Raw genomic sequence first — 13,146 nt, 5'->3', positions numbered from 1 at the left:
GGCAACAGGCTGTGCAAAGCGGCGGCCGCTCCGAGCCAGAGAATCCCTCGGGGCTCATCCGCACCCCCCTCCCCTGCGCAGCTCCGAGAGTCCGGGGCAAGCGCGTGGGGGTCCCCGAGCGTGCCGGGTGGTCTGCTCTGCCGCGCGCGGTGGGGAAAGCCCCTAGCGCCCAGCCCCCTGCCGTACTTAGGGTACCTCTCTTTCGTTCCCCGAAACTCAGTTCCCCTCCCTGAGAGTCCCGCAGAGCCCAGGCTTTGGGGCGAGGCGGGAGGGACTGGGGTGGAAGGTGGGGGGGAGGAGGGAAGGGGCCAGGGAGCGTGGAGAGGCAGGCGCCGCCGGAGGGAGCGCCCAGCCCAGCAAAGAGTTAAAAGGAGGGGACGTGGGCTGTCACGCGTCATTGGGCAGATTATGTGCAGCAAACAAAAAGTGTGTGTCTGCGTGCCAGTCAGTCACTGCATCGGGTCCATCTGTACAACTCTCTCCGCGCTCCTCTCCTCTCTCTCTCTCTCTCTCTCTCTCTCTCTCTCTCTCTCTCTCTCTCTCTCTCTCTCTCTCTCCTTCTCACTCTCCCTCTCTCCTCCCCATCTCTCCATCTCTGCATCCCTCCCTCTCTCTCTAGGCAGAGGCTGCCAGAGAAGCCTCATCCAAGCCTCTTAGCCATGGCCCGGCACTGAGAGCATCAGCGGGAGCACCCCTACATCACACCTCCCGGGCTCAAGGTGGCCTTTGGGGGCCCAGCGGCTTCTGACCTTATTCCTGGTGAGTCGACTTGCACGGCCGCGGGAGGGGGATGGGAGGCGGGCCAGTCTGGAGCGTGGACCCTGTTGTGGAGGTCTTCCCCCCCCCACCCCCACCCCCGCGCCTGGCAGAGTATACAAAGGGAAGCGCGGCCGAGGAGGAGCACTTTGCCGGAGGAGCGGGCGGCGCTGGGCAGCGCGCGGCCGCCAGACAATGCCTGAGACTGGCCCGGGCGATCGCGGCCGCCGCGACGGGCTTTGCGCCACCCCCAGCGGCCGCGGGTCGGAGCCGGGGCCTGCGGGGGGCACCCGGGGCCGCCCGGGGCTGGCAGCAGTGCCCGCGGCGCGCCGAGGCTCGGGCCCAGGCTCTGCCCGACGCTTATTGTGATGGGCTCGAGGCTCGTGGCGGCCGCCGCGGCGACGCGGACCCGATTAGCGCGGCGTAGCGAGGATCTTTTCACCGTATTGTTAGGTAGAACTGCATTTTAATGATTGCGTCCCCGCCGTTGCCACGAACGGACGGGGCGACCTCCTGGCACAATGAACCGCTTGTGTGAAAGAGACTTTTTTTTTTTTTGTTAAAGGAGGAGAGAAATTGGGGCCCGAATTGAGGAAATTGAAAGGAGCGGAGAGCATGCGTTGAAAAGAAGAGGTTCTGGAGGTTTTGTTGCTGTTTTGAAATGTATTCACACTTGAAATGGGATATTCGAACGTCGGCTGGTGGGGCAGGAGGCTACCAAATGTTCAGGGACACAGGCTAATAAACTAAGTTCTGCTTAGTAGTATTCTCGCTTCTTTCTGCCTGGCAAGATAGTTGCTGTGTAGGGCGTGGAGTACATCTACTCAATGGGCAGACAGGCTCACTGAAGTTTCATGCTCGGTTAGCTAAAAGGGGAGGAAAGCACTACCTTGTAATCGTATTTGCAGGATTAATTGGTTAATAGATACTGAGATTAAAAAATGAGCATTACCAATTTCACTCCATAATGAATAGCTTCAGAGAAAAAGAGCTACGTCTACTATTGCCTACTCCCTAAAGTATATAAGATACACATGGCCTTATACTATTAGGATAAGGTAACGTGGGGGAGTGTTTTAACCAGGCCAAAAAAAAAAAAAAAAGAGTGACCAGTGCAGTCCCTTCAAGGACAGTTTAAAATTTAAGTGTTGGTTTTCAGTGATGTCCTATGGTGGGAGTCCAGCCACTCCGGGAGGAAAATGTCTTTTTATGACAGCTTAATAGAAAGTTCTCCATTGGGGCATTACTTTCTAAATTGCTTCAGATTAAACAGCTGGAGCGCCCACCGAGGTCTACTCAGAGCAGATTGACCCCCTCTTCTTGCCCAAACAGGGTTGTGTCTTGGGGAAGCCAGAAATCACCAGTCATTACACACTCGGTATTTCAGACGGGGACACTTCAGATCTGCACAGTAAACTGGTCCCTGCATAAGACACATAAGATTCAATCCACCCCCTTGTATAACAAGGTAACTGGGATTCTCCCTCATCCATAAATAAGCATGTCGAGAAAAAAAATAATTACCTCTGCTTGCTGCTTTTAATTAAAGCCTCAGAGGGACAGTGTTGGATTATGGTAATGAGCAGACATCCGTCCCCTCTTGTAGCTGCAGAGAAAGGTTGGCTGACAAGGAGTCAGTGGCCGTGATACTTGAAATCCATTTGCCACGCTACGTGTCTGCCTGCTTGCTAACGCTACTCCCCTCTTTGGAAGAAAAATTCATCATAAAATCAGCTCCCAGGCACCCTGTCCAAATACACAAGAAGATTAGAAGTTTCCTTGAGTCAGGAAAGTCCGTGAGTTAGTATAGAAACCATCCAAGGATTTCTCCCTGCCCAGTCCTGCTCAGCCTCCCCCAAGATGATTCGAATTGAAGTGATCGTCTTTTTCCTCTCAAGCAGTCCACTGAGAACTCCAGCATTCCTACTGTTAAGAGCAGAAAAAAACGAAAAAAAGTATTCTTTGGTTGGCATCCTCAGAATACGTCAATTTAATCTGCCACTGACTTTATTTCTGAAATAGAGCTGTGCAAAAAAAAAAAAAACTCAGGCAAATCCAAGAGAAATCTGTTTAGTAGTTAAACATGCTCTGCCTAGATTTGCAGAAGCAAAAACGAGCTGTGTAACTGGCATCACCATCGTTCTGTCTGTCTTCAGTGATGGAGGATTCGGGCATCCAGCGAGGCCTCTGGGATGGCGATGCCAAGGCCGTGCAGCAGTGTCTGACAGATATTTTTACCAGCGTCTACACCACCTGTGACATCCCCGAGAATGCCATCTTTGGGCCCTGCGTCCTAAGCCACACATCCCTGTATGACAGCATAGCATTCATAGCGCTCAAGTCCACGGACAAGAGAACAGTCCCTTATATCTTCCGGGTAAGTTTGGCTGATGCTGGATTAGGCATGAGGGTAACAGCCTGTGGGAAGGGGACCAAGTGTCGTTTTGCTGACAAGCTGAGCGAAATTCTAAGTGCAGAAAATACAATGGGAATCATCCTGTTTTATAAACCTAGAATCAGCAAAGGAAAAGGGAACTCGTGTCAAGTGATTTCCAGGAATAAATTGCAAACTTTGCTTGCAGTGCTGGCCCTATGAACTGGGCTTCCCTGGTGATGAACCCTACTTCCTAAGAGTTCTGGGGGATTACGCTAGAAATGAGGCTATTTGCATAATAAATACTTCCTAGACTTAACTTTTACTATCTGTACTGGGTGCCTTCGCCTGCTAACCTCAATGACCTTCTCTTCCCCTAAATGTGACTCTTTCTGACAACACCATGAGCGACCAGTGCTTGGAATTTAAATTCAAAATTTTCATGCTTTTTTTTAATGCAGCATTATTCTGTGTGTCTGAAGATAGAAATTTAAGTTTCCCTATTAGTCTTTCTTTATAAAGAAATAACCATTGATGGTTCAAGCCACAATCAGGAAGGCGAGGCCACAGAATTGTTGGTAAGCACTGAGCTTACTTACAGTTTCCCCAAAGAGCAAAATTCCCTCCCACAGGCTCGTAAGGTGGGATCTTCAAGGGTTTAACACTAGTTTGAGTCCTAAGAAGGAAAGCCCTCGGTCTGGAAACATATTGCGCTAATATATATATATATATATATATAAATATATATATATATAAAGGGCGATTTAAATCCACCCCAGTGACCAGCGAGATGCAAGATCCGCAGGGCAGTAATCAGACCTGCGGGTTACAAACGTGAGCGTAGGGGGCAGCTTGGGTCAAGTGTGTGCAAGCTTGGCCACAGCTAAGTCTTTGGTCTCCCCTCCACCTTCCTTCTCGTATCTTCTCTTCTTCCGCTGTAGGTAGACACCTCTGCGGCCAACGGTTCCTCAGAAGGTCTCATGTGGCTGCGGCTGGTCCAGTCCGCCCGAGATAAAGAGGAGCAGAACCTTGAAGCCTATATCAAAAACGGACAGCTGTTTTACCGCTCTCTCCGCAGGATTGCCAAAGACGAGGAGTTACTAGTTTGGTACGGGAAAGAACTGACTGAGTTACTCTTGCTCTGCCCCTCTCGGTCCCACAGCAAGATGAATGGTAGGTTGGCTGGAGCCCTGCGCAGCGGGCGGGGGGTTGCTAGGAGCTGGGCGGGGCGGGGGGCAGGGACTTACTCCTTGCTCCCCTTGGGGGGTGTGGGGTGGGTCTCACTCTGCATCCGGGCGCTATACAGAACGGAGCTTGGCAGAAACGGGGGTGGGAGGGACACTTGGCTCCGTGTTTGCACTCCCCCCAGCCCCCCCCCCCCCCCCAAATTCAAGAGAAAAAAAGTTGGATCCGGCCTCTCCGGCCTCTCCCCCGGGTGTTTTTGACTCGGGTGTGATGGGGACCTGGGGAAACGGAGGTGGATTGGAGAAGGGGGCGTTGGCAAAGCGGACTGCAGACGGTGCGATGTTAACCACCACGTGGTGTGTGTGTGTGTGTGTGTGTGTGTGTGTGTGTGTGTGTGTGTGTGTGTGTTTGCTCACCGCAGCGGGGTCGTCCCCTTACACCTGCCTGGAATGCAGCCAACGCTTCCAGTTCGAGTTCCCCTACGCGGCGCATCTGCGCTTCCGTTGCCCCAAGAGGCTGCACAGCGCCGATCTGAGCCCCCCGGACGAGCAAGGCGGCGGCGGCGGCGGCGGCGTGGGCGTGGGCACCAAGGACCACGGGGGCGGCGGCGGAGTCGGCGTTGGTGCCAAAGACCCTCCGCCACCGCGACAAGACGCGTCCCTGGGCCCGGGCCCCAAGTTCGCCTGCAGCAAAGCCGGCCCCATCCACCACTACCCGGCGCCCTCCCCCGAGGGTACCAACCCGCCTCCCGTCGGCGGCGGCGGCGGTGGCGGCGGCGCTAAACCCTCCACGGATTTCCACAATCTGGCGCGGGAGCTGGAGAACTCCGGGGGCGGCCGCAGCTGCTCCCCGGGCCGGGGCCTCGGCGGCGGCGGCGGCGGCGGCGGCGGCGGCGGCCACCAGGAGGCGGAGCTGAGCCCCGACGGCCACGCCGCGGGCGGTGCCAAGGGGAAGAGGAAATTCCCGGACGAGGCGGCCGACGGCGGCGGCGGGGGCGCGGGGCTGGCGGCGGGCCGGAGCCGCTTCTCCGAGCGGCCGCTGCCCGTGCCCAAGGAGGACCTGGTGTGCACGCCGCAGCAGCAGTACCGCGCGCCGGGCAGCTACTTCGGCCTGGACGACGGCGGCCGCCTGTTCGCGCCGCCCAGCCCCGAGACGGGCGAGGCCAAGCGCAGCGCCTTCGTGGAGGTGAAGAAGGCGGCGGCGGCGGCGCGCGCGGCGGGCTTGCAGGAGGAGGCGGCGGCGGCGGCGGCCGACGGCGGGGGCGCCGACGAGCAGGATGCTGGCGGCGGGGGCGGGGGCGGCTCGTCCACGCCGGTGGCAGCGTCGCCGCGACCCGGGGCCCCGCTGGCCGGCCGGCTGGAGGGCGGCAGCCCGGCGCGGGGCAGCGCCTTCACGTCGGTGCCGCAGCTGGGCGGCGCGGCGGGCGCGGCGGGCGCCCCCGGGGGCGCGGCGGGCACCGGGCCCGGCGCGGCGGCGGCGGCGGCGGCGGCGTCGGACGAGCGCAAAAGCGCCTTCTCGCAGCCCGCGCGCTCCTTCGCGCAGCTGCCGCCGCTGGTGCTGGGCCAGAAGCTGGGCGCGCTGGAGCCCTGCCACCCCCCCGACGGCGTGGGACCCGCCAGACTCTACCCCGCCACCGCCGCCGCCGCCGCGGCCGCCGCGGCCGCGGCCGCCGCGGCGGGCGACCCGCTGGCCGTGAAGCTGCAGGGCGCGGCCGAGCTGGGCGCGGGCTGCGGGGGGCTGCCCAAGCAGAGCCCCTTCCTCTACGCCACCGCCTTCTGGCCCAAGAGCTCGGCGGCCGCGGCGGCGGCGGCGGCCGCGGCGGCCGCGGGACCCCTGCAGCTGCAGCTGCCGTCGGCGCTCACCCTGCTGCCGCCCTCCTTCACGTCGCTGTGTCTGCCCGCGCAGAACTGGTGCGCCAAGTGCAACGCCTCGTTCCGCATGACGTCCGACCTGGTGTACCACATGCGCTCGCACCACAAAAAGGAGTATGCCATGGAGCCCCTGGTGAAGCGGCGGCGGGAGGAGAAACTCAAGTGCCCCATCTGCAACGAGTCCTTCAGGGAGCGCCACCACCTGTCCCGGCACATGACCTCGCATAACTGACGTCGGAGGGGGACCCCCTCCCTCCCTCCCCCGCTCTGTTCCCCGCCGCCGCCGCCCCCTGCACCGCCCCGCCCAGCCACCTGCAGGAACGGACACGCGAGGACGCCCACCGCCTCCCTGTGACCTGAACCGCGTGCAGACGCACACGCGCGCACACATGCACACACACACATGCACACGCACACGAGCACACATGCACACATGCACCACACACATACGCACGCATACACACAGACATAGACACATACACCCGCGCAGGTACACACGCACACACACATGCACACGTGGACGCACACACACGCACACATACACACGCGCAGGCACGCACGCACACACACGACAGGCTGGTGGATTTTAGATTAGGTGGGTTGTTTGAGGCATTTTTCTTTTTGCTTTTTTTTTGGTTTTTGTTTTCGAATGCACGCATTTTCACTTTCCCAAAAAAAGACAAAAGTACATTTTTTAAAATGTCATATATTGCAGCATATTGATGCATTTGTCATACGTTTCTACTTAAATTATTAAGCACTTACGGTTTAGATGTAATAATTATATGTAAGGGCAAAATTTATTTTAGATATAAAGGAGGGTGAGATGCTTTCTGCATTTCTTGAGGACAGTTTGCGTTCTTACAAAAAAGAAAACAAATAAAAAAGGGTCGCCGTTTCCGTTTAAGTTTCCAGGGAGAAGTGCATGTATCATGAAATGATTATGGACTTCAATGAAGAATGTCATCATTATGTAAATATGTATTTCCTTTTAATACAAAGTGTAATTTTGTGCCCGTGAAATGGAGTCTGAATAGTTATGTGTTTCTTTTATCCCTGGAAAGATTTATTAAACTTTATAGATTATCCGGGTATGTTGGATGCTTTGACAATAAATGACTATTTTCATCAGAGCAATTACTTGGAAAATATTTTAAAATATCTGTGTAGCGAAGGGCTACCCTTTGAATAAATAGATGCTATCCATTTTCATTGAGTCCCTCAAAAGAATCAAAAGGAGGCTGGAGTGGTAGTATCCTGGCTAAGACCCTTGCCTTGCGTATGGCTAACCAGGTCTATCCCCAGCACCCTATATGGTCCCCTGAGCCCTGCCAGGGTTGGTCCCTGAATGTAGAGCCAAGAATGAGCCCTGAACATCTCCGAGTCTGCTCCCCTTCCCAAAGAAATAAAAGAGACAAATGAATAGAGGAAAAGAGAGATGGCAAATCACTTGCATTGATTTATGGACTATATGCTCATTTGAACTTCAGTGTCAGAAGACAGTGTGGAAAATCTGAAGCGATTATTAACAAAAAGGAAAGAAGGGGATCATTCTTGGCAGTGCTTTGGGGTGGGGGGTGACCATAGCAGGTGCCGGGGATCCAACCAGGTTGGCTGCATGAGGGGCAAATGCCCTATCTACTCGGGCCCACTGGCAACAGGCTTAAGTGGGAAAAAAGGAAAGAGGAAGAAAGAAGGGAAGGAAGGAAGGAAGGAAGGAAGGAAGGAAGGAAGGAAGGAAGGAACCGAAAAGCAAAAATCCATCCCAGTATAGCTAACCCATCACTAGGATGCCAGCGTTCTTTCCTTACTAGAGGCCTGAGACCATTTTCAGGCCTACTTCAGAAAGGCCAAATGGAAAGTTCGCTTTTACACCCTACTAGGTGTCTACATTGCAGAGTACCTTCTGCTCTAGAACTCTTCAGCACTCTATCCTTCCCCATTAAAAGTCTGTAGAGAGTGTCTTTAGACAGCAAAGTGAAATGACTACAGGGATCTATGTACTCAGGACCAAGCTTGGGGTTGACCCTGACAACTGCCCTCTGCTCCCTGCCCTTGCTCTTATAAACAAAACAAAACAAAAAAAACCCTCTCTACTCTTCCTGCACTCACAGTTTTGTTTGGGGGACCATACGTGGCAGTGCTCAGGGGTTAATCTTGGCTCTGCTCTCAGGGATCACTCTTGGCAGTGCTCTGGGGGACGGGGGTGACCGTATGAGGTGCCAGGGATCTAACCAGGTTGGCTACATGTGTGGCAAATGCCCTATCTACTCAGGTCCCCTGGCAAAAGGCTTAAGTAGGGTGCCTTTAAGTAGGTGGATGTGGCATGTCCACATCAAACATTCATACTATTCCTAATGTTAGTCCTCATGTAGCTGTACTTAATCCTTGGGGCTGAAGTCCTTCTGTCGGGTTACCAGTCTGGGAGTTGTTCTTTCCCATGTGTTCTTTCACATCCTGCTAATTCTTCACTAGGATGTCAAAAGGGATTTTTTTACTCTTTCACACTTGTGAAAAGGTCTGAAATGGGAAACTTAGGTAAGGTCTCACTGCAGGCTTTTATTAGTCTTTCCTAAAAGGTCATATTAGCTTTCAAGGGACTATAAGAACAAGTTATAATTAAGACACAAGATTAGGATAAAGTATAAATCCAGACTGTGAGCCAGGCTTGTTTTTAAAAAAAATAGCTTGCCTGTCTTAAGATTACCCAGATCATTTTTGTTTTTTGTTTTGGAGTCACATCCAGCTGCACTCAGGGGTCACTCCTCGTAGGACTCGGGAAACCATATGTGGTACTGGGAGTTAAACCCTTGTCCTACATGCCATACAAGCACCTTACCACTTGTGGTATCTCTCCATCCCTATCCAAGTGGTTTTTAATTCTGCATTGCCCTCAGTTTTCCTATGTGACAGTTGGGGGTGGGAGTGGTCTTATACAGTTACCCTCAGCCAAGTGTGAGAATAGGCCTGAATTCTGTGCCAACTGCTGTTCATAATTAGTGTGATCCTTTTAGTGTCTCGTGTTTATCTATGCTTGATTTTCTCATCTGTAAGGTGAAAGCGACAGGGTCTCCCTTTAATGAAGTGCTTATCTCTTTTTAATGGTATTATCAAGGCTCCAATGAAACCGATAGGGTTTTTATGTTGTCATGAAAAGGACAAGACTCATTGTAAAGCAAATTTGATGACAAGAAGTGAGAAATATATTTAGGGGCAAATGGAAAATGGGTCACAGAGATCCATAAATCAAAATGCCTAAACAGCAGTTAAACTCTCCAGGCCTGGGGCACCAGTGGATCTACAGAGCTAAAATTGATCTTTTGTGGGGTGTGGCGGTGGGGGGAGGGAGTATAGGGCCACACCCAGCAGTGCTCAGGTCTTGTTTCTGGCTCTGTGCTCAGAAGTGCTGGGGTTCAAACACTTGCAAGGGTAGACCCTTGCCCCCCCTGTACTATCTCTCTGACCCCAAGGAATAAAACTTTCTTAAAACTCAACCAAGCCAGGTTGTCTGGAGCCTAACTTCAAATCAAAAGGCAAAGCAAAACAAAACCAACCTCCCAACACAGAAGTAGAGTGGCCTTTCCTTTCTGTTCATCTTCCAAACTCTGCTTTCCAATATGGTTACCTCCATGATCTGATCTACACAGTACAGAGAGAAGCTTAGGGCCAGAGCAAGGGAAGCAAAAATTTATTGTTTGAGAAGTGCATCCTCCTAGTTTGAAATTCTACTTTCAGGGCAGAGTGATAGTTCAGTGAGGAAGAGTAGGGCGTTTGCCTCGCACTCAACTGCCCAGGTTAGATCCCATATGGTCCCTTGAGCATCACCAGGAATAATTCTTGAGTGCAGAGCCAGGAATAATGCCTGAGCATCATTTGGTCTCTCTCTCTCTCTCTCTCTCTCTCTCTCTCTCTCTCTCTCTCTCTCTCTCTCTCTCTCTCTCTCACACACACACACACACACCACACTCCTACTTTCTGTAGGACAGTAGGGACTCCCCTTGCGTTTCCTTTTGTCTTTATCCACAAAATCAGAGACAAGTAAGCCTGGAATTATGGGCCACCCCAGGATCCAAGTAGGCAACACTTTACGGCTGGACGTTTGGCTGCCCAGAGAACGATATGGCCTGAGTCACTAAGTCCCCCCCTCCAATTTTTTTTGTTTTTTTTTTTTTCAGCCAGAAGAACCCAGAAATGTTTCATTTCAAAGGTGCAGCATTATCTTTTAGAAGCACCTTAACTTGTCAAACTTTGTCCCACCAACGTTTGGAGATTTCCATCACTTGCTCCTGGAACAGCTAAGGCACAAGGTCACAGAGTCAAACAGACTTTGACGCGCCCTAGGGAGTGGCTGAGCTCCGCGTGCCAGGGCACTGGGTCCGAAAAGTGGCAGAGAAGGAAACCCAGCGTGTGCTTGCACACTTAGTGAATACCTGAACTGTCCCAGTACCTGCGATTTCCGAGCGCTCTCGAGCGGATTCCCAGTCCTGCTCCTTTTTTTGGCGTCTGTTGGGGCAAGGCGGTGCAAGGGGAGACGCCAGCATTTCCCAGAATCAGCTTTTTTGGGGGTACCGTTTGCCCCTGGAGGCGACGTGGAGAAAGAGTGAGGGGGAGAGAATAAGTCACGTCTCTGCAACCTGTTTGCAGGCGCTGGAGAACCGAGGACCGAGGACGAAACCGGATTTTCCAGGGGAAAGTTCCGGGGATGCGACCTCCCCTCCCCCAAGTTCTGCACCGCCGCCACCCTACCCTGCCCCCAGACCCGGAGACCCGCAGTCACGTCCAAGTCACTGCCAGTTGCCAGCACAGATGCGCTGGGCGCCACGGGACACTGGCTTGGGAGGGGCCCTGCCAAGGAGTCTCGCCCCATTCCACAATTGCGCGCCCACCTAGCGCGCTTTGCATTCGTCCACCCCTCATCTTCTCGCTGCTTTGGCTCTAGTGGGTCCCCTCTGCCAGCAGGTGGTGGGCGAAGGAGCCCTCCCGGTCCAGGGAGTGGGGCCCAGAGCAGAGAAATGCTGGAAGCTTCGACCCAGACCAATGGTCAGATTCCCGCCCACACCACTGATCCGCCCCCGCCTCTGGGGCCTGAGGGTGCCTTGGGGACCCCAGCTGGCTCCCCTAGACCAGATGCCAGGGGTGGGCGGGGAGGGGTCGGAACAGCTGGGCTGCAGGCTCACTGCTTTAGTTTTTCCTTTTAAATTTTTCCTCCTTTGATATGTGCTGGAAGTAAATAAAGGACCAAACATGATAGCCTCTCAGTATTGCAGACCATAATGGCCCAAAGTAGAGAGAGAGTATGGGGGAAATTGTCTGCCATAGAGGCAGGGGAAGGGCTGGAAATTTTGTGTGTGTGTGTGTGTGGGGGGGGGCAGGAATACTGGGACATCGGTGGTGGAGAATATGCAATGGTGGAGGGTGTTCAAACATTGAAGGACTGAAACTCAAACATGAAAGTTTTGTAACTGTATCTCAGGGTGACTCAATTAAAAAAAGAAAAGACACACCTTAAAAAAAAAGAGAGAGAACACATACACTGAAGGAGAGAATGTGGGGACAAGGCCAGGTCATGGTAATCCTGACGTGGTAATCCGGACCAGAGAGAGGTCAGCTGAGATAGTGATGTTTGCATAGGGAACCAGGATCCATCTATAATAACCATAATAAACTTTAACTTCTCAAAAAAATTTTGTTTCCCCTTCTTTTCCTCTCCCCTTTTTGGAATCAGCTTGTCACACTCCGGGCTTTGTCCCCAGCTGCTGTGGAGATACTGTCCCTTCTGACTCCCCTTCTCTCAACCTCTCTTCCCACTCTGTGCTTTTCTGTCTCTTTTCACACTTGTGGCCCTTCCTGGAGTTTTCAGAGGAAACCCCACAGCTGGGGCAGCCACCTTCAAAGGAGACTGCAGTGGTCAGTGAGGCGACTGACCCCAGCTCCTGCCTGAGGTGCAAACAGGTGTGCTGAAGTCAGTCGTCCCCCCCTACCCCCTCCCGTCTGAAGGCCCTGGGCTGCCTTTGGAACCTGGATTGGAGACTACTCTGAGCCTGGGTTGCAGATGTCCTGCTTTTACAGTGAGGCTGAAAACAAACAAGTTAGGAAACTTGTGCATGGAATCTAGGAAGTTCGGCCTGACCAGAAGCTGAACTGGGGTGTTAGAAAGAAGAGAACTCTGTGTTACCCCTTCCAGACCAAGAAAGCTGAGGCAGAGACACTGTCTCCCAGGGTGAGTCTCGCTGCCTGCTGGTCTTCGTATGTGGGAGAGAAGCGGGCTTCACAGATCACATTCTTAAGGCAACTTCAGCTTTTCTTAAAGGTCTTAGACTTTTTCTTTTGAAGGGGTTTGGGTAGTTACACCCAGAAGTGCTCAGGGGTTACTCTTGGCTCTTCGCTCAGGACTCAGTCCTGGCAGTGCTCAGGGAACCATATGGGATGCCAGGGATCAAACCTGGGTCAGCCGAGTGCAAGGCAAAAGCCTTACCTACTATACTATCACTTGGGCCCTTTTAATTATTATAACTTTTTTTTTCTTTTTGGGTCACACCCGGCGATGCACAGGGGTTACTTCTGGCTCATGAATCTCAGGGATTACTCCTGGCAGTGCTCCGGGGACCGTAAGGGATGCTGGGAATTGAACCTGGGTTGGCCACGTGCAAGGCAAATACCCTATCCACTGTGTTATCACTCCAGTCCCCCTGTTGTAACTTCTTTTTAAAAGAAGTACTTCTATTCCCCATGACTGATAGAGGAAGAAATGGGTAAAAGAAAGTTTGTGTTTGGTTTGGTTTTTCCTTTCCTTTCTTTCCCTTTCTCTCCCTTTCCCTCCCTCTCCTCCTTCTCCTTTCCTCTCCACTCTTTTTCTCTCCTGTTTTTGGGCATATCCAGAAGTGCTGGGGGCTTGTCCTGTGGGTGCCTGTGACTTGCTCTGGCAGTTCTTGGGGGATTGTCAGTGTTAGTGACCAAAAC

General features: G+C 53.2%; 1 protein-coding gene across 1 annotated transcript; it reads left to right on the top strand.

The window, feature by feature from the left end:
- Positions 1 to 627: 627 nt before the first annotated feature.
- Positions 628 to 6,432, top strand: PRDM8 (PR/SET domain 8). Its single transcript, XM_056111306.1, has 4 exons — positions 628 to 759; positions 2,913 to 3,133; positions 4,072 to 4,303; positions 4,737 to 6,432. The coding sequence occupies exons 2-4, from the start codon at positions 2,915 to 2,917 to the stop codon at positions 6,416 to 6,418; spliced, it is 2,133 nt and encodes a 710-aa protein (XP_055967281.1). The 5' UTR covers positions 628 to 759; positions 2,913 to 2,914; the 3' UTR covers positions 6,419 to 6,432.
- Positions 6,433 to 13,146: the final 6,714 nt, after the last annotated feature.

The sequence above is a fragment of the Sorex fumeus genome, unplaced genomic scaffold (assembly GCF_029834395.1).
Source record: "Sorex fumeus unplaced genomic scaffold, SorFum_2.1 ptg000013l, whole genome shotgun sequence".
Taxonomy (NCBI): Eukaryota; Metazoa; Chordata; class Mammalia; order Eulipotyphla; family Soricidae; genus Sorex; species Sorex fumeus.
Note: the sequence above shows the minus strand (reverse complement) of the source record. Positions and strands in the feature narration are given on the sequence as shown.